This window comes from Cariama cristata, unplaced genomic scaffold (assembly GCF_000690535.1).
Source record: "Cariama cristata isolate BGI_N322 unplaced genomic scaffold, ASM69053v1 scaffold973, whole genome shotgun sequence".
Taxonomy (NCBI): Eukaryota; Metazoa; Chordata; class Aves; order Cariamiformes; family Cariamidae; genus Cariama; species Cariama cristata.
In genome coordinates, this window is record NW_009608709.1 from 8,363 (window position 1) to 26,196 (window position 17,834).

Consider the following 17,834-nt stretch of genomic DNA (forward strand, 5'->3'; position numbering starts at 1 on the left):
TACGGCCCAAGTGCATGGTTTGAGTCTGGAAGTCAAACAAAGGCCAACGCTGTCCTTTAGAGAATCACCATCTTAGGCCAAAGGAAGGGCTTTACAGAACTGCCAAAATGAATTAACCTGCTGGCCAAAGAAATCATTGACAAAAAAAAAACCAACACAAAACAAAACCAGTGTGATGCGCACCCCTCGGATGGCACCGCTGGTAAGAGAGAGACTGCTGTTTCGGGTGTTGGAGGTGGTGGCCCCCTCTCCTAGGGACGCTGCCCCGGGTGCTCAGTCCTCTCTTTTAGATAGTTGCTCTTTGTTAGGGGGCTGCTCCCCCTGATTCTGTACATGGATTCATTTCCTTCTCTATCCCCAAAGTGTGTAAGTAATTTCCTAGGCACATTTTGCTGCGCTGTAGTTCACCTGCAGTGCAAGCCGAAAAGCGTTGTGTTTGCCTCTTTAACAGGTACATAAACGGTGGAAGCCCCAGTGGGGAGAAGTGTGTACTGTGGGAGGGGAGGGCCGAGTCAGGAAAAGCAAATATATTTATCCGGAAACTGGGTTCCTCAATGAACTGCGTAACTATACGTGCTGATCCAGGCTGGCTGGTTGGTTGGTTTGAGCACGACAGTCAAGGAATTTTTTATGTTTTTTTTTTTAAATATATGTAAGAGCTCAGAACTGCGGACTGGTTAAGACAAGCTCATTATTTTGTCTTCTCTGGATCTTTATGCCAGAGTGGGTTTCTGTTACTAAAATTTAAGTGCAAATGAAGGATATTTGTCAGCCAAATTTTTTTTTTAAAACTTCCTCAAAACCTCAGAAAAATTACTAAATTACTGCATCAAGTCCTCTTATGTCCACTAGCTTAGTTACCCAAGAAATAAGCGTGCACAGCAGACTTGTTTTAAATGCTACAGATCGCACTGAGAACTGCAGCATTTTTTGACACCACTCTTTCAGTTTGCATTCATCGGGGTCGTTCAGACTGTGGCGAGACCACAATCGGATCAAGATCAGAACTGCCTTGCAATAACAGCAGCAAAAGGAGTTGAAGCTATTGTTTCTGCCATACCTTTAAATTAATTTGATCCAACTGTTGACTAAAATTAAAAAGGAAAACTGTTGGAAAAAGGATCCTTTAAACACATTAGCACAGTCAGAGTACAAATTACAGCAGTTAACAAAAAAAATGAAAGGTCTCGGGCATTTGTATTTTGACACACATTTAAAGTACTGACAGTATAAAAAAAATTAATTACATTTTACTCATAATTGTTTCAAATCCTTGAATTAGATTGTGAAAGCTTGTCCGTTCATCATGCTTGAATATCCAGCACTTCCTCATCAGCTGGTCCACCTAACAACAAGAGACATTTTTAAAGGAGTGAAACATTTAATTGGTTTTTTCCAGTAAATATAATGGAGCGGATTCTCACCACTATGAAATGAAGAACACCAACAGAAACGCGCCTCAGATTTTGATCAGAATTAGCAAGTATCTGTTACCAGTGGGGCTTTTTTGTTTAATTAAAGAGGTATTATTTGTCTGACAGGGCAGACAAGTTGATGCGGTGGTAGTGTAAATCGCTTAAAACAACGCAGCAGCTTTGTCACCGTTTCAGGAAAGGATGTTTTACCAAAGTCACCCCCGTGTGCTCCGGCGTTCCTATACTGGTTTAACAGCAGTAAGCGCCTGCTGGCACCCACACGCTCACAGCAGCAGCCGCCTGCCCTGCGCCGAGCCACCTGTGTGGACAGAAATCTGCCCCTCACCTCCCCACGGCCTTCTGTGGGCTTGCGGCTCTGGCAGAGGCTGTGGGTGCCCCAAGGGCCGCGTCTGGCCATCTCCCGGCTCCGCCGAGGGCAGGAGGAAACGGGCTGTGCATCGGGGACTGCGGACTGAGAGAGACCCTGCCCAGGCGCTTCTCAGTCTGGGTTGCTGCACACCCAGGAACTCTCTATTTCAAAGATCAGAAGGATTCTGAATAAATTTTACACGGATCCAGATACTAAAGCAAAGTTCTTAACCCCTCTGGAAGGGACTTCACGAACTTGGAAATGTCAAGGTCAGAAAACATTTTAAAAAAAATGCTTAAAAACCTTGGAAGTGCCTTTTCAATAGCCTATCGGAAGGTTTGCCTACCAACATTAGCCAGGCCTATTCAGCTACGAACGTGTGACGCTTCTGGTGCTAATTTCATGTCAAAGGAAGGACACCATTAGGAAATCCATTACCTCCTCTGGGCAGGTGGGCGGACGTGGCAAACGCTTTTCTTCCTGCAAGACACGCACCAGGCGGGCTACCGTCATCTGTCCCTGCGTGGGGCCGATCATTTTCAAGAACTCCTGTGAAAAGAGGAGTCATCAGCTGCGCAGCCTCGTACCCTGCACAAATCCAGGCCGTTTCAATTTGACATTAAGATGAGATTTGAATCTCAAAATGAATGCGAACAGTAGCTGCTTATCACACAGATCCCGTCCACGGTATAGTCACATTAGAAAACAGACAGTAACATTTATAAATATAGTTCCTGCACCAGGATGTGCAGTCACCACAACTTAGCTCTGTACAGGGTCTTTAGTGAAAGACAACCACAAGGGTTGTTATTCCTAAGATACTCATTCTACTTCTTTTTTCCAAAAATTTCCACTTACTGCCATGGGACTGGACTCTGAATCGCAGTAGGTAAGCAGTTCATACAGTGTCACCCCAAACGACCAGACATCTGAGGCGATATAAAATTTACTCTGAAGCAAGCATTCTGGAGCATACCTGGGGACGCAACATGACAGCATTAAACTTTATTCAGAGCTGCACAGCTCTACTCACACATCCACAACCCGTATGCATTTAAAGCGAACCAAAGAGGCACATTCTGCATTTGTAGAGTCCTTGTACATAAATTAATGTACCTGCAGGGCTTGGGATGCCACAGAAGCAGTAAATAAGGTACAACTGTTACACAGTGTGTCACTATGAAACTAAAGGAGACCAAAACCAAAAACAAAATTGTGGGAAAATGGATCATTAAGTGCAGGAAGAAGTAAAAGGCACAAGAGTAGATAAGTACATTCTACCAGGTGCCTTCTCCTTGCTCTGATGTATCTTTATTTAGGCCTCTTATCAAAACAGGAAAAATCTTCAGGATGCCTAGAAGCCCCAGCCTACAGGAGCAGACAAGTTATTCTGCTGCGCAGTCTGGGTAAGGAAAATTATAGTTACAAGTTTCTACCAAAAAACAGGGCTGTCGAGGTCGTCTTTGACAGTGTAGTACTCCTTGTCGGTCTCGATTGCTTTGGTGAGACCAAAGTCTCCAATCTTCACTCTGTTCTCGCTTTCAACAAGGACGTTTCTTGCTGCTAAGTCACGGTGCACATACTGACGGGAGCCCAAATAGTCCATTCCCTAAGAGAGAAGAAAGTCCTTTATGCTGGTTTCTCCAATCCTTTAGTCACTGTTTTTTCTCCAGCTTCCCCTTGAAATGCTCCCTAGTCCATGTGGTAACACTCTGCCCAGGTTTCCCGTGGCAGGTTCTCTCTCTGTTAGCACTTTTCAAGGTCCTTTTCTGACACCACCACCACCACCCACCGCCTTAACCTCTGCCTTTGGGTTCCTCATCTGTTGAGGCTGCCCTTTCTGCTTTCGGCCTTTTAATTTTCAGCTGAGCAGCTACAGCCTCCAGACCCTTCCCTCCACAACAGCGGTTCCTTTGTGAAGTGCTAAAACCAACAGTCCGTCTCTACGCTGCTCATAACCACTCGGTTCACCATAATCGAAAAAAACAGCATCTCTTGCAGCAAGCGCATTGCTTCATGTGGCCTCACTGCACTCGCATCTCCTCCTCGCTTTAGACTCGCACTTTGCTCCTTCCCTCCTGCGAACACACCCCTTCTAACTGCTGCCCTCCCGCCTAACTTCCAGCTCTGCAGTAACGACAACTTCTTCTCACAGTCAACTTTTACGCAGAGGGAACCTGGTCATTACTCCCTTGCTGATCTTTGTGCCACTAGCACCTGAAGCACGGGAGAGACTGCTTTAGAATTCAGGTCCTTGGGGACAAAGAAAGAAGAATGGCTTTGTTCATCCCCTCCCCTCCTCACTCTATTAAATTAAATATTAAACTAATCAAACAGAAGAGTTGCAGGCAGGCTCTGGCGCCAGGCTCACCTTGCAAATCTGAACCGCGTATCTGAGAAGTTGTTTGAGACTAATCTTGTTCTTGTTCCGAGGGAGATACTCCTTTAGGCTCCCAGAAGGAAGAAATTCCATGATGAGTTTAATCCCACTTCCTCCTAAAAACAGAGCGTCCATTTAGTTTGCAGACACGTGACCCTCCTCACATCATTAACACCAATAACTCTGGTACAAGCCCCCAGCATTTGTAACCCTATCGCATGGCCACAGCCAGCCCACGGGCTAACTCCCATTACCAGTCACGTACCAATCTGAGGAGAATCTATTTCCAGGCCAGAACTTTACTGAACTTAAAATTCTTAAAGTTTTTAATACTGGCTTAGAGTAATCACTACCGCAAATGCAGAAAAGGTAAGGCAATTGAGCTTTTTTCCTACAAATAATAATGTATGCTTCTAATGACAACCTCTGGGTTTACAGGGTTATGAGCCGGCTGCGATGGTCAGCTCGCTCCTGGAACACGGGCACCACCAGCCTGCCCACGTGCTCTTTTTTTTTTTAATGGATTTGGTGAGAACATCAACTACATTGCTCACATCCAGGTTAGCCAAGTACAAAAATAATTGCTGCTTTTTCTGTGAAGAAAGAGATCTAAATTCATACAATTGAACTAAGACTGTTTTGCTTTTTAAAATGCTTCACTTTTAAAGGAAAACCCTTATAGTCTCAGTGTATACTTTTAATATTCTACATGAAGATTTACCATCCTCTGTGCAAATTCCCTTGTATTTGACAATGTTCTCATGATAAAGATTCCTCAAGATTTCTATTTCCTTCTTGAGATCAGCGATGTGATTCCCTCCACTCTCTGGCTTTAGAGATTTAACTGCCACTTGCTCCCCTGTATTGTCGCCTTCAGGGTCGTATCTGCAGAGTTCAACCTTGCCAAAGTGGCCCTAATTGGAAAAGACAAGACAGCATTATTTAACACAACACTCGCTGACCATAGTGTCACCGATGCACTATTTCAGGCATTTACAACTCACAGCTTCCTGTTGTGACACAGAAAGCACACGCATGAACACTGATCCGTGTTCTCTCTAACCTCTCCCAAATCACGGATTCTTTTCAGGAATCGTTTCTCAAAGAGAGTGGGATCGACCTCTGTAAAGGGCTTCTTCTCCGAGACGATATCGGGATCTAGGAGTGGAAAAAGAGTCCCAAGTCAGACAGATTCCTGCAACGACATCTTCGTCTTGACACTTCAAGGCTTCCTTGCTCACTTCCAATCTGCCGCTGTTACAGTCTGTCTATCCCTACTGTCACAACTTTTCTTATTTAAGTCCTTCCTACTTTTTGACAGGGAGTTCCTTCCGTTTGTGCACGCCAGTCTATCGCTGATCCTCCTCCCTCACTTTGTGCGTTGCTTGCTGAGTCTTCTTCCAGCTGATTCAGTTTTCTCTTGGTATATTTCCCACCCTATAGTAGTTATTCAGCTTCCATGATTATTTATTGCTAGGTATGGGATGTAAAGTTTTGCCCTTAATTGATCGTCTGTTAGTTGCTCTGTAGGAACCTCAATGTAAGATGAACCAGAAACCAGAGCTACCTGCGTTAATGCTCTGCTTAGGTCAAGAGAATCCTATGGAAATCTCATGGAGCTCAAAGACTGTCTTGAAACTAACTGAAGCTGTTGTATAAAATACAGACCATCGAATGAAACGGCAGTAGCACCAACACAACTTAAGCCACACATCCACTACGAATTAAACACTCACATCCTCTTTGCACTCATCTATAGAAAGAGTTAGTTCCACTGTTGTAGGGACCCAACACGCTCCTATCAGCACAACCAGACACAGGGAAGAATGGTGCAGCGAGGCGCCCAAATAAGCCAGCCTTCCCTATCCCTCCCGCCAGGTGATAAGCAAAACCACGCCTTACTTTGTTCCTCCAGTTTGTTGATGTCTCTCATGATCGCTCTGAAGAAGGGTCTCTGATGGGGGTCGTAGTTCATGCACTGTTTCATCAGGTCAGCGAGTTCCTTGCATGATGGCGTTGCCAACACAAAATGCCCCTCGTAGAACCTCTCCTTCTGCAAGGCGCAAATGGAAACTCTGGCATGAATTTTAGCTTTTAACTTAATAAACCCATGTTCTGCATCAGAAGATGTGACCGTTTGATCCTTAGCTCATTGTGAAAACTTACTTAACTTTGCCAAGGAAATCCTCCTTTTCAGCAGTAACTCTAAACCCTATCCGACCAGTAGAGAATTATTATTGTGCTGATCTGGTGTAGTTCAGAGTAACCACTTAAAACATAAAAGTTTCTAAAACGTGCTGAAGATTTCACCTTTCAGAAGTCATTTTTCTGCCAGGTTTGCCATGTTACTTATGCACCGGGACAAATGGCTGAGCAGAAATACTTGCCAAAGAACTAACACAATACTGGCTGCTCTTCACAGCCCCTGAGAAGGTACCAGCTTCGGGCAGATGAGATGAGGGTGGGCTTGCACATTTTCTAAGCCCTACAAAACTACCCCGGCTGTCTGCCACGTGCAGGAAGCAGTGTGCGGCCAGGACAGCAAGTTCCTCTCAGCTACCTCCTGTTAAAACAACTTGGGCAGTGACTCAAGTACTCAGTCATTTCCTTCAGACGAGCAGCAGCTGCCTTGCTCCATCACCTTCCCAACACAGCAAACTTCAAGAGAGAAAAAGCACATTTGGAACCTATGCTGAGGGTCTCCAGCAGCGATGAACAGAAACTGCCAGCAGTAAGGCAGAACAAGATTTAAGTGGGTTTTTTTTAGATTTCAGAGTGAAAAATAATGGTCTCCCACAGGAGACTAGTTCCGAACCAACGTCCAAAAGAAAGAAGCAAGAACAGAAGAACCTAGCTGCTTTTAAGCAGAACCTCAGTCAGTTTCTAACTGGACACAGGGCTTAGAAAAGGACCAGTGGGAGAGCATCAGAAGTTCTGTTTAACTGTCACCATGCCGAGTTTTGAAAATCCCTGACAAGGTCAGGCTGAAGCAATAATTAGCAACCTTTGTAGTAAGGACAAGGATAAAAACCTGTGGCCATTTAGATGGATCAGCCCCTTATCAAGTCCAGCTGAGCTGGTTTTCCTCTAAGTTGAAAGCAACTCAAATTGGGTATGGAAACTGAGGTGCCAAAGAGGATGTATCCGAGATGTCATGGTAAAGTTTATGTACAGTAGTTTTACCTCTGCTAACGTCTTGTCTTTCAGTGGTATTTCGCCATTATAGCAGATTTCCCACAGCGTTGTGCCAAAACTCCACTTATCTGCTGCGACACTTAAATTTTTGGAGTCTTCAACACATTCAGGTGCAATCCAGGGGATTCGCTCAACGCATTCTTAGATAAAACACAGAATCAATGCATTTTGGAGTTAATATTGAAAGACTAAAAAACCAGCCTTCTAACTTTATTATTCTTGTCTAACAGCTGCTTAGCTAAGATCAACTAAAGCTGCCATATTTATCCAGTTTCAGGGAAATGTTGATTCTTAAATCCCTGTTCTCAGAAGGATGTTTCTGTGGCTTTCACAAGCTCATGCCCTGAGCCATCCAGAAACTGAGATTCCTTCTATATTATCTCACTAGACTTAACATGACTTTTTAAGAGAAATGAATACAATAAGCACCCCCCGTCAGCAACACTCCTTTACTTCCGTGTAGTTTTCAGATTCGTGAAAGCTGATTACTTCAATTCTAGAGCCAGTTCTAGCTGGTATAAATGACACTCCTTCCCTTCCCCGCCACACTGAAGAGGGAAATCCGATTCCTGTACCGTACCTTGCCTGGACAGCACGGTTACTGGTATTCCCGGGTCGCTCAGCTTTATGAAAGGGCCATATTCAGTGTCAATTCCCTCTCTTGCCAGTAGGATGTTTTTAGTACACACATTTCCATGTACCAAATCCTTATCCTCCTACAGTAAGGAAGGAAAAGAATAGTGAGTGCAGCGAGCTAGCAATGCTCTGCAAGTGCTCTAACATACCTATAGCACAGGGAATCACTGTAAAATACTCCAAGCTGAAATCCAGAATTACAGCTTGGAAGAAATTATCCTGGAGAAAAACAGGGAAAGGAGAAGTAGGGAAACACACCATTCACACTTAAGCATTTGTATTTGTAGAGCTGATGTACTTTGGAAAGATGACCAACATGATATTCCTTTTTCATAAAGAGCATAGTTGCAGGCACATACAGAAACTGGTGGCAAATACAAGCACACAGCCTGTTTGGTCTGCTGATAAAAAAAAAGGAGCTCATCACCTTCTCTGAGAGTCTTTCTCCTTATTTAAAGCAACATAACGACTAGAAAAAGAATATCCCATACATTGTACAGTCCCACCTGAGAAAGGAAATTCATTAGTTACCAATGCTGGTGAAACCTCTGTAGCGTTTGGCTGCAGTAGCTATAGGCAATGCTTTTGTCAAGATGGCTTCTTACCAAGTAGCTTAGTGCACTTGCAAGTTGCTTGGCAACTTTGAATTTCCAAGGAGTTGTCAGAACTTCACTTTTCCGATGCATAAACAGATCCAGAGGCCCAAATTCAACAAACTCTTCAACCATGATATCTACAAAGTCAGGTGCATAAAGTCAGTATTGCAATAACCAGTATCTGGAGTAACTTAATAGGCCTGTTACCATCTCCCCCCCACCCCCAGGTACGATGGTTATAATATCTCTTTATTTCACCTCCCTCAAAGTTTATTTCAGTGCTCAGAGTCCAAATTAAAAGGCTGAGAAGAGTAGCTTTGTGCGCTAAACAAACAGTAGACCTGGAACAAAGTATTTCAAAGACCATAGGGCAGAGCCTTCCAGGGAAGTAACTTCTGCCAGAAGGCTGGTTTGTATCGACACAACCACTGCCACTCCGGCATTCCGACCTCAAAGAATCACCCTGTAAGGCACGTATTCAAAGACAGCATTGGAAGGGAAAACTTGTTGGTAGAAAAGCGTTTGCAGCTGCCTTGCTGTTCCAATTCCACTTCTATCTGTGCTGAAAAATCAAGAGGCAGCAACTCCTAACCCCATCTCCCCACGCTAGCACTGAACTGAACGGCTGCCCTGTCCCTACTTAAGCGTCCTGCCAAGAGAGATGTTCACTGAACTCACTTTCAACGTCACGGACGCAGACTCCATGGAGGAGGACAATGTGCTTGTGAGACACCTGCCTCATCATGCTTGCTGTTTCAAAGAATGCCTGTTAGAAAGTGAAAGAGGTTAGCCATTAAACTGCTGGGCATTGCGGCAGTCATCCAGGTGTTTCACAAACAGAAGCATCACATAACAAAACCATTTGCAAAAGATCATGTTTTTAGTAACAGAAAGGGTCAGCAACGGTAGGGATGTGCCATCCCGCTGCAGCAATGGGGCAGTGGAGCGCTGTCAGAGATGTGGTGTTCACTAGGCCGTGTAAGCAACCAGTGCTCTTCCCTGTACTCTTGTAGGTCTTAGCATCCCGTGTGACACATTAGCCTCTGTTACTAGATGATTAAGCAAAATGCAGATCGAGTAACTTGCCCGTGCCCACATCGAGGACAGCAGTGGTGACAGACTCACAGCCTAACGCACAAGGCGAAGGCAATTTCTGGTAGGCAGCAGTACCTTCACTGAACCCCATGGCTCTCAACTGACACAGGTGCAAGACCCTGGGTATGGGTACGATGGTGCATTTTACACCACAGCAAGGGCTGGGTCTGTTTTCCTTGTGCTTATGGTCTGAACGGGTGCAGGCTGGAAGTGAGCACCGGTGTGCTCCAGCCAGACCCGATACTGCTGCCGAATGAGATCAGCTTACTGAGTATCTCAAAAATGCTGGTCAATGACAGATTTGACTGTCTAAAATGGTGAGAGATACCTTGAGCATTTTCCCATTCCCTTACCTTTTTTTTAAAGGCTTTTCATAGTTAACCACGTACAATATGGCGAGGCTCAGTAGTACAACAGACAAAAAGGAAAAAACTTGCCAAAGAAATGTCTCTGTGGCTGGGGTCCAAGACTTTGAGGAGGACTTTAATCTCTTTTTCATTCTGATATCCTTCATTCTCATCATCTTTGTAGTTGAGAATCCCTGAGTAAATCTGTGTTCTTGTCCCTCTTCCAAGATGTTCGCCCTAAGACATAACACACGATGTATTTTTCAAATCAGGACATAAAGCAAACAAGTCTAGATTTACAGAAATACTTGAGTCTGCACTCTATTCCGCCTCTCCAAGTAGAGAGTGGACTTAGCCCTCCACTTGATCTAGCTACATACAGACTTGAAATTATTACAGTGAGAAACGAATGACAGCGTGTTATTCTTTGCTTTAGCGGTCTCTGAGCATACTGACCACTGTAAACTGATTTGGTATTGAAGGGCTATTACATCTCCATTAACATCAAACACGTTCAGTGTGATTTAACATTATTAGACTAAACACCAAATGAATAAATAATAACTGGCCTCTTATTTACAATGAGCTGCGACTGAGGCAATCTTTAATGTGTTTCCAAAAGTTACAGGAAGTAATATTTCAATAGAACACTTTGGGAAAGCAATTTCCTCCTAAATAACAGAGGATTCTGCCTCAGGATATTTTAGCAGGAAGCCTGCACGCTGACTGTAAATATACCAATCAAAAAACAATTAAAATAATCTATAGCTGTCCTCCCTGGTCATTGATGCAAGTTAAAAAAAAAAAAACCTAAACTTTTTATTTAACTGCATAATTTAAGAGCTCAGGTCTTTTAGAAACATTAAATGTGATTCGTGCATTCAAGCCACTGTGTGTTTTTTGAAGTTTATTCAGGTCACCTGCATCATTAACTGCGAACAACTGTCAAGAAAATTTGGGTGCTAAATCAGTTTGGAACACAAAATTTTGACTGCTAAGACTCTTCAGAGCTGCTGAATACTTCACACTATTTTTTACTGTAGGATATTACCTTAAACCTCAAGTTGCCTGTTTCTCCGATATGTCAGGCTTTAAATGATACAGCCACATTTAGCAACAAACCGGCTAGGAAAAGCAGCTCTTAAGACTTTCATGATTTTTTTAAGAATCTTTAATTAATTCTTAATTCTTTAACAATTTTAAGAATCTTTTTTTAAGAATCACCTCTTTCCACAGACATTAGAAAATTGCTCAAATATCAATTTGATTTCTAGGGAAAGGCATTACTTCCAAGCTTCTCTTTCCACACAAGGACATATAAAAATTTGGATTCTGTAACAGGAGACTTTAATACAAATAAAGATTAAATTAAGTTTTGTTGAGGAGAAATGGGAGTGGAAGAAAATCACCCCATTCTGGGTGGTTCTATTACTTGCCTGGGTACAGTGGGCTGCCGCACTTCTTTGATTACAAAAGAGAAACGCAGTTCAGCAGATACCTACCTGCATGATTTCATCCTTGAGGATTCGATGGAAACTCAGCTGCCCTAGGTGATAAACAGGCTGCCATTCCTGCGCCTTCTTGGTTGCAACTAGCAAGTTGGAGATTTCTGGAAGGCAGGGAGAGAAAATAGTCTTCAAGACTTTTCAAAGATAACTGTATTCACCCTTCTCAGTCAATAACATTACTCTATACGCTCACCGCAAGGTAACCCCCCAAATGAATGAGGAGGAGAGAGAAAAGAAGAAACTTTGACTTAACTTCTGCTCAAGCAACTTGTGTCATTCAACAGAGAATTCACTAAAGCAGAGCTACCTACTTTATATTATATAAACCATGTTAATATTAGCCACACTGGGGCTGATATTAAGAAACTGAATAATATTTACTGCACAGAGAAATACAGGGGACTGAAAGAGGCAATACCTCTGCTGTACATGAAGTAAAATAACACACACTCCCTCCTGACAACAGGTACGTCTCCTTTCCAGTGTGCAGTAAGGGGTAGTCGGAGTCTCATTTCCTCTCTTTACCTCCTTGAAAATCTCTTGCACTATAGGAAACACTAACAGTCTGCTTCCAGAGCACTGGAATTAAACTGGGGAAGGAACAGAAGGAAAAGACTCAAAAGGCCAGTGCTTCCTCCCCACTGCTTCCCATCAGGGAGAAGCACAGTTAGATCCAAAAGTCCTGCACGTGAATTTTGTCTTCCTGTGTATGGCAGTAGGTGTTATTTATTACGATACAATGGTTTTAGATATCTGTGTGCATTTGGCCTTCCCCTTACCGCGAGCAGAACATGTGCGCTGGGGCTAAGCCATGATCTAGCACTCTGCAATCAGTAGTGAACTGTACACTGGAAAAACTGCTTTATTTCTGCATCCTCTAAACTTCTTTGTGAGTAACCAATAAAACAGACAGATTCAAAAAGAAAGAAAAAAAAAAACCCACAAAACAAAACAGGGAAGAGAGAGAACAGGGAACAGCACAGATAATGCGCTGGATCCCACTGTAACTAATTCCAATGAAAGGCTGAAGTGGGCAGTCAACTCCTTGACCTGTTCTATTTTATTCCAAATACAGCTGTCAAAAGGTAATCAAAACATCAAAACGTATCATCTCCCCATGCTCAAGACAATTACCAATGTTCTTCAAAGGGCTGATAAGCTCAGTGTCTATCTACAGAGTACTCTCCTCTAAAACCATCAGAACAAGCAGGTAATTAACGTAGCTCAGTTATTCCCCTTATTCTAACAGGAAACCATTATCTGATCGACACAATCACGTCACTGTGTTTCCTCTTTCATACAAAATTCAGCTGCAAGACACCTGTAGTTTATAGCAAACAATTTTTCTAAGTGTTGGCATTAACAGTTTAACAAATGCACGACTGTCCCAGCCCTCTCAAATCTGACCTCATGGATGGATTTACTGACTGCAAGGCTGCTCTGCTTGCTAACAGCTGCAGACCAAGCCTTCCCTGCTGCTTCATGAGAAGTAAGAGAGTAAACAACAGCTCATAATGAGAGCAAACAAGCTCCAAACCAAAGGTTGCCACACAGCCACTGCAGGCTGCAATCCTCCTTTGCTAGAGGAATGCAACGTGATGCACAGCAGCACTGCCTGGCATACGTGACTTGGTGGAGCAAAGGAAGAACCTTATATGGTCCCTGCTTCGCCGCAGCCTTTCAGCCCATGACTCTGAGTCAGCTGTGACATTTTCTTTTTAAACAAATCTAGAGTTCCACCTCTGCTGTGGATACTGCAGGGCCAGCTGTTTAGGTGCAAAAAGGGAAACCAGAACTTTTTCACTGTCATTCGAAAAGTCCACACAAACAAGGCTCATGGAGAAGCACCAGTCCCTGAGCACCCTGTGCTGAGCTTGTAACACTGAAAGGAAACCCCTAAAACCTTGTTCACAGTGCTTGTTTTGCTTTTTGACAAGATTCCTCCTCCACAGAGAAGCAAGAAATTTTAAATATAATTTTTTAAGTGACAGAAGAGCTTCACACAAGAATATAGAACAAACCGAAGACACTAAGAATGCCTCTCATTTCGGAAGTTTGTTTCCATTCAACAACAAATTCATTGCCTCTCTTAAAGGACAGACTACCTCTTGGTTTTGGTTGGCAGCACCTCTTCAGTGTAAAGCTTATGTTGTCTGTCCGAAGTATTTGTCCTTTCAGGTGATCCATCAGCTCTTTTAAGGATGAGAAAGACTTGTTCGAACCATGTAGGAAGTACCCGCCTTTCTTCACTTCAATCTGGAAGTTCTTGTACTGGACTGAATTATTTATCATCTGGTATTGGGGGGTGGTGGGGGGAAGAAAGCAAAATATAATCATTGAAGAATATTTGTAAAGCCATAAAAGCTCCACAAGCACCACTGAAATTACACATAGGACCATTTAATCACTTGCTCCTAAGCCAGGGTCCTCTAACTCCGACAAAGTAGAAAAAGGGCCTTAAAATTCCTGTAACCTTCAGTCCCAGGAAGGCATGTAACAACAGAGCGGAAGAAGAGCAACATAAAGATGCACTCATCTAACAAATCCAGATTATGGCTTCTGCGTTTTGCAGAGCCTGAGAGTATGCGGAAGTCCTGACTCTTCAGAAGGAGCTTTCTCTTCCCTTGGTCAAGAATTTCAGAATCTGGACCATGGTTTCAAAATCTCAACTTAAAAATAGCAAAACTCCCTTTCACAACCCAGATTGTTCAACAAGTGAAACAAGATTTCAGGCTGTTGTTCAGACCTTCCAGTTTCATTCAAAGGTACTGGGGAAGAATGACTGAACTTTTGTACTTAGCTGTCTCAGGTCCATGCCCTTTCAAGTTCTACCCTCTGCTCCTGCTTCCTCACCTTTACCATACTGCAGCTTCGCATCACCTCCCTCTTCCCTCTCTAAGCCTCGCAATGAGGTTGAATAATTTCCAAGACAAAATTAGTTTCTTGTTTCAATGCCTCAGTTGCCCTCTCTGTTAAAAGACAATGTTGATCATTTGGGTTTTTTGCAAATGTCTACAGAAGATGAACGAAATATCAATGCTAAGAGATTACTACTATTTCCAAGAGGGTTTTTTCCCATCATTTTGTTGTTTCTTGTTTCAAATGTCCCTTCTTCATCTCATCATTGATTCTATTAACTTTTTTTTCTAAGAGAAGGAAACAGTTTGTATGCCTTTACACTATTACTATTCTTGTGTGAACACTTTAACACATCTTCCCAAAATTAGCAAGTCAGCTGCAGACTTCCAACTGAGGTCAGTAAAATTCAAACTTCTGCGTAGTTGCTGCATTCTTCTTTTCTACTTCTAACTGGTTCTCTCACCTATTCCACCCGATTAGCTTTTATTTATCATTCACCTTTCACAGTATGTTCTACCAGCTAACAGTGTATACGTCCCCTTCTGTGGTGCTCTACACGTAAAGGCAGCTGTCTTCATGCACTATTCTTTTACAGTGTGTCAGCAGAAATACATTCATATAATTAAATCCACGTTTGAGAAACATTAGGCAAGTTGCAGTGACAAATTCTGTATGTCATTCTCACACCATATGAATCTAAAATGCTTAATTTCAATCATGTTCACACACAGTTTTATTTCAAGGAATGGAAGTGTTCTGGATGTAATGAATCATATTTGTAGACGTAGCATATTTGTAGAGATAGTACAAGGGTCTGGGGAAAATGCAGCTATGAGTACAACTATCCACTCTCTGCTGCATCAGCTATCAAACAAAGGGTGACTGCCCTAAAGAACATAAATATATCAACATGGATTACAGGGAGCCGCTAGCCTTTAGCTCATTATCAGATTACTGCTGGGAATGCCACACCTGACGTACCTCTGAGCCTTCAAAACAAGTCACTGTCATAAGAATGTGGTTGAAGTTCGTGCAGCTCCATCTAAAAACCTGCTTCATTCCCTTCCTGTCGCAGTTTGTTGATTGCGTATTCCGTGCTGAAAGAGTCAATGCACAAATGAGGAAAACCAACAAATGAGCAGTTGCATCCAAGATCTATTATTAGCTAATACACAGGAGAGTAATCCTATATGTGGAACAAAAACATCTAACAGCCACTTGGAAATATTTATATTATTATTAAAACATGATTTAATTGTGTGCCTTAGACATGCTCGCGTTCAGCTACACAGAGCAAGGGAAGAAAAATTTATTAAGCTCTTAGCATGCTTAATGGGGAAATTCCACATCCAAGACAGTGCGCACATAAGCTCTCCGTTTTCTATATATTGCCTCTTCAAACATAAAAGGAACAGCCAAAAAGACAAGCAGAAGGGAAAATAATTGCTTTAGCTATTTAAAAAAACAAAGGCTTTGTTCTTCCATTCAATGACTCCCAGGGTCAGTGTAGATACAGCTGAAGTCTGTTAACCTAAAATATTCCCATCTGTTCAACTGACAAGGATCTTTATAACTATCAGTGAAGTAAGCCTCAAAATACTCCTATAGTGAGGAAACACTGACGTTACCGATGAGTAAGTTGATGTGGAGAGAATCAGTGATGTTTTTTCCATAAAATCATTAGAAAAATGAAGTTGTTCTACAACATTTTGTTAACTAACAACATTCCAAATGTCAGGTTTCCTCAACAGATTCAATATGCAGTAGTATTAGAGGACTGATTATTCAAGCGGAAGAATAAAAATCAAACATTTTACTAACCAAATGGGTCCATGGCATCCATTTTTTATGTTGTGTTCAATCAGTGGGGGAGCCACATCTGTGCAGAGGTAATGGTGGGCATCTGCTGTAAGTCTGAAGTACCCATCTATCAACGATGCAAATGACAGGGCCTCATCATGTGAGGACAGTTTTAATTCCTACAACAAACAGGTATTTTAGTAAAGAATTCTTAGAGTTCTGTTAAAACATTTCAGGGGCATTTTAATATACAGCAATTTTTACATAGAGCGGCTAAAAAATTGTCCAGAGACCTATGACAGAAAGCCATACATATTTAGGGAGCCAACACCGACCATTCTCTATCCTCCCCACTCACTACTGGCTAGAAACTTTCATTCTCCAGCATGACACATGCTGTAATCCTACATGAGATCTGTAAGTCAAACGCTTGTGCTAGTCTTTGTGAAACATCACAAGTTCAGGACTGGGGCAGTCACGTTGGACTTAAAGCCAAGGGCACTCCAGCAGCTCCTTTCCAAATTCTAACAGCAGCTGGCAGCCCATAGCAAGAAGAATCACTTAGGACACTAAAACTGGGTATCTACAGACTGACCCTCCTCTCCTTCCCTCCCAGGTCCTCTCTGCATTTGTCTCCTCTCTGCCATCCTTGCTGAGCTCCTCTTTCTTTTGGCTATCCAGGCTGTCCAGAGGACAGCCATGGGCTGAGAAGCGTAGCAAGGAGGCCAACAGGCACCAGTGGTATGCAGGGATAAATGTAGAGAAACAACTGCGCTCACCAACTTGCTGCTCTTCTAACTAGCACTTTTGCATCTGTACAGTGTTGAGGACAGCATATTTAACTGTTATTTAGGAGTCTCATTAGAAAATGTTCCTCAAGGAGGTTGTCACCTGTCACCCAACAACACTGTCCCTGGAAGCGTTCAAGGACAGGCTGGATGGGGCTGTGAGCAACCTGGTCTGGTGGAAGCTGTCCCTGCCCATGGCAGGGAGCACAGAACTAAACGGTCTTTAAGGTCCCTTTCCAACCAAACCAATTCTGTGATTCTATAACTGCGTCACTACAGCTTCCCATGTGAGGGAAACCCATCCAAGGTTTGGTTCTTACCATCCTTTTGTTATCCTGCTTGTTAATGCTAACTGTAGACTCCTTGATGACAATGTGGGTGATTTCAGGAAAATAGGAAAAATTGTTCCATGAGTCTCGAATTTTGTGTTTTTCTTCATCCTTTTTGGTTTTGCCTTCAGATTTTTTCTTCTTCTCTTTCTCTGTCTGTACCGACTGCAAATATATTTTGGATAAAAGCATACTAATAAAAACATATTTTTTTTTTAGCACAGTGTTTTCACTTTAAACCAAAAATTCATGATAAATTAATCTTCCACAGTTATTTAATTCTTGAATGCTTTTTGCACTGAATTATCAATTCCTTTACATGCTCAGTGTATCTGTATTGCAAGGATATACTTCTATCAAGAATTGTCCATGAGGCAGTTTTCATGAGGCTGAAAGCAAGCAGTCGTTAGCTAGGCGACTCACCTCTCTCTTGGTATGCTAGGAATAATTTTAGTAGCAGTACAGGCTGAAAGGGTTCCACTGAAATTTCTAAATTTTGTACTTGAAATACTCTCT

At 42.6% G+C, this 17,834-nt stretch overlaps 1 protein-coding gene across 1 annotated transcript in view; it reads right to left on the reverse strand.

The window, feature by feature from the left end:
* Positions 1-1,109: 1,109 nt before the first annotated feature.
* JAK1 (Janus kinase 1) overlaps positions 1,110-17,834 on the reverse strand; it is a 29,482-nt gene continuing 12,757 nt past the window's right edge. Inside the window, 19 exon segments of the mRNA XM_009697221.1 lie at positions 1,110-1,345; positions 2,224-2,334; positions 2,644-2,761; positions 3,222-3,394; positions 4,157-4,281; positions 4,887-5,079; positions 5,229-5,323; positions 6,068-6,218; positions 7,349-7,500; positions 7,941-8,076; positions 8,602-8,729; positions 9,271-9,358; positions 10,125-10,271; positions 11,537-11,643; positions 13,648-13,834; positions 15,383-15,449; positions 15,451-15,498; positions 16,223-16,380; positions 17,310-17,483. Of these exon segments, the coding sequence (XP_009695523.1) occupies positions 1,244-1,345; positions 2,224-2,334; positions 2,644-2,761; positions 3,222-3,394; positions 4,157-4,281; positions 4,887-5,079; positions 5,229-5,323; positions 6,068-6,218; positions 7,349-7,500; positions 7,941-8,076; positions 8,602-8,729; positions 9,271-9,358; positions 10,125-10,271; positions 11,537-11,643; positions 13,648-13,834; positions 15,383-15,449; positions 15,451-15,498; positions 16,223-16,380; positions 17,310-17,483 (2,460 nt within the window). The 3' untranslated portion in view covers positions 1,110-1,243.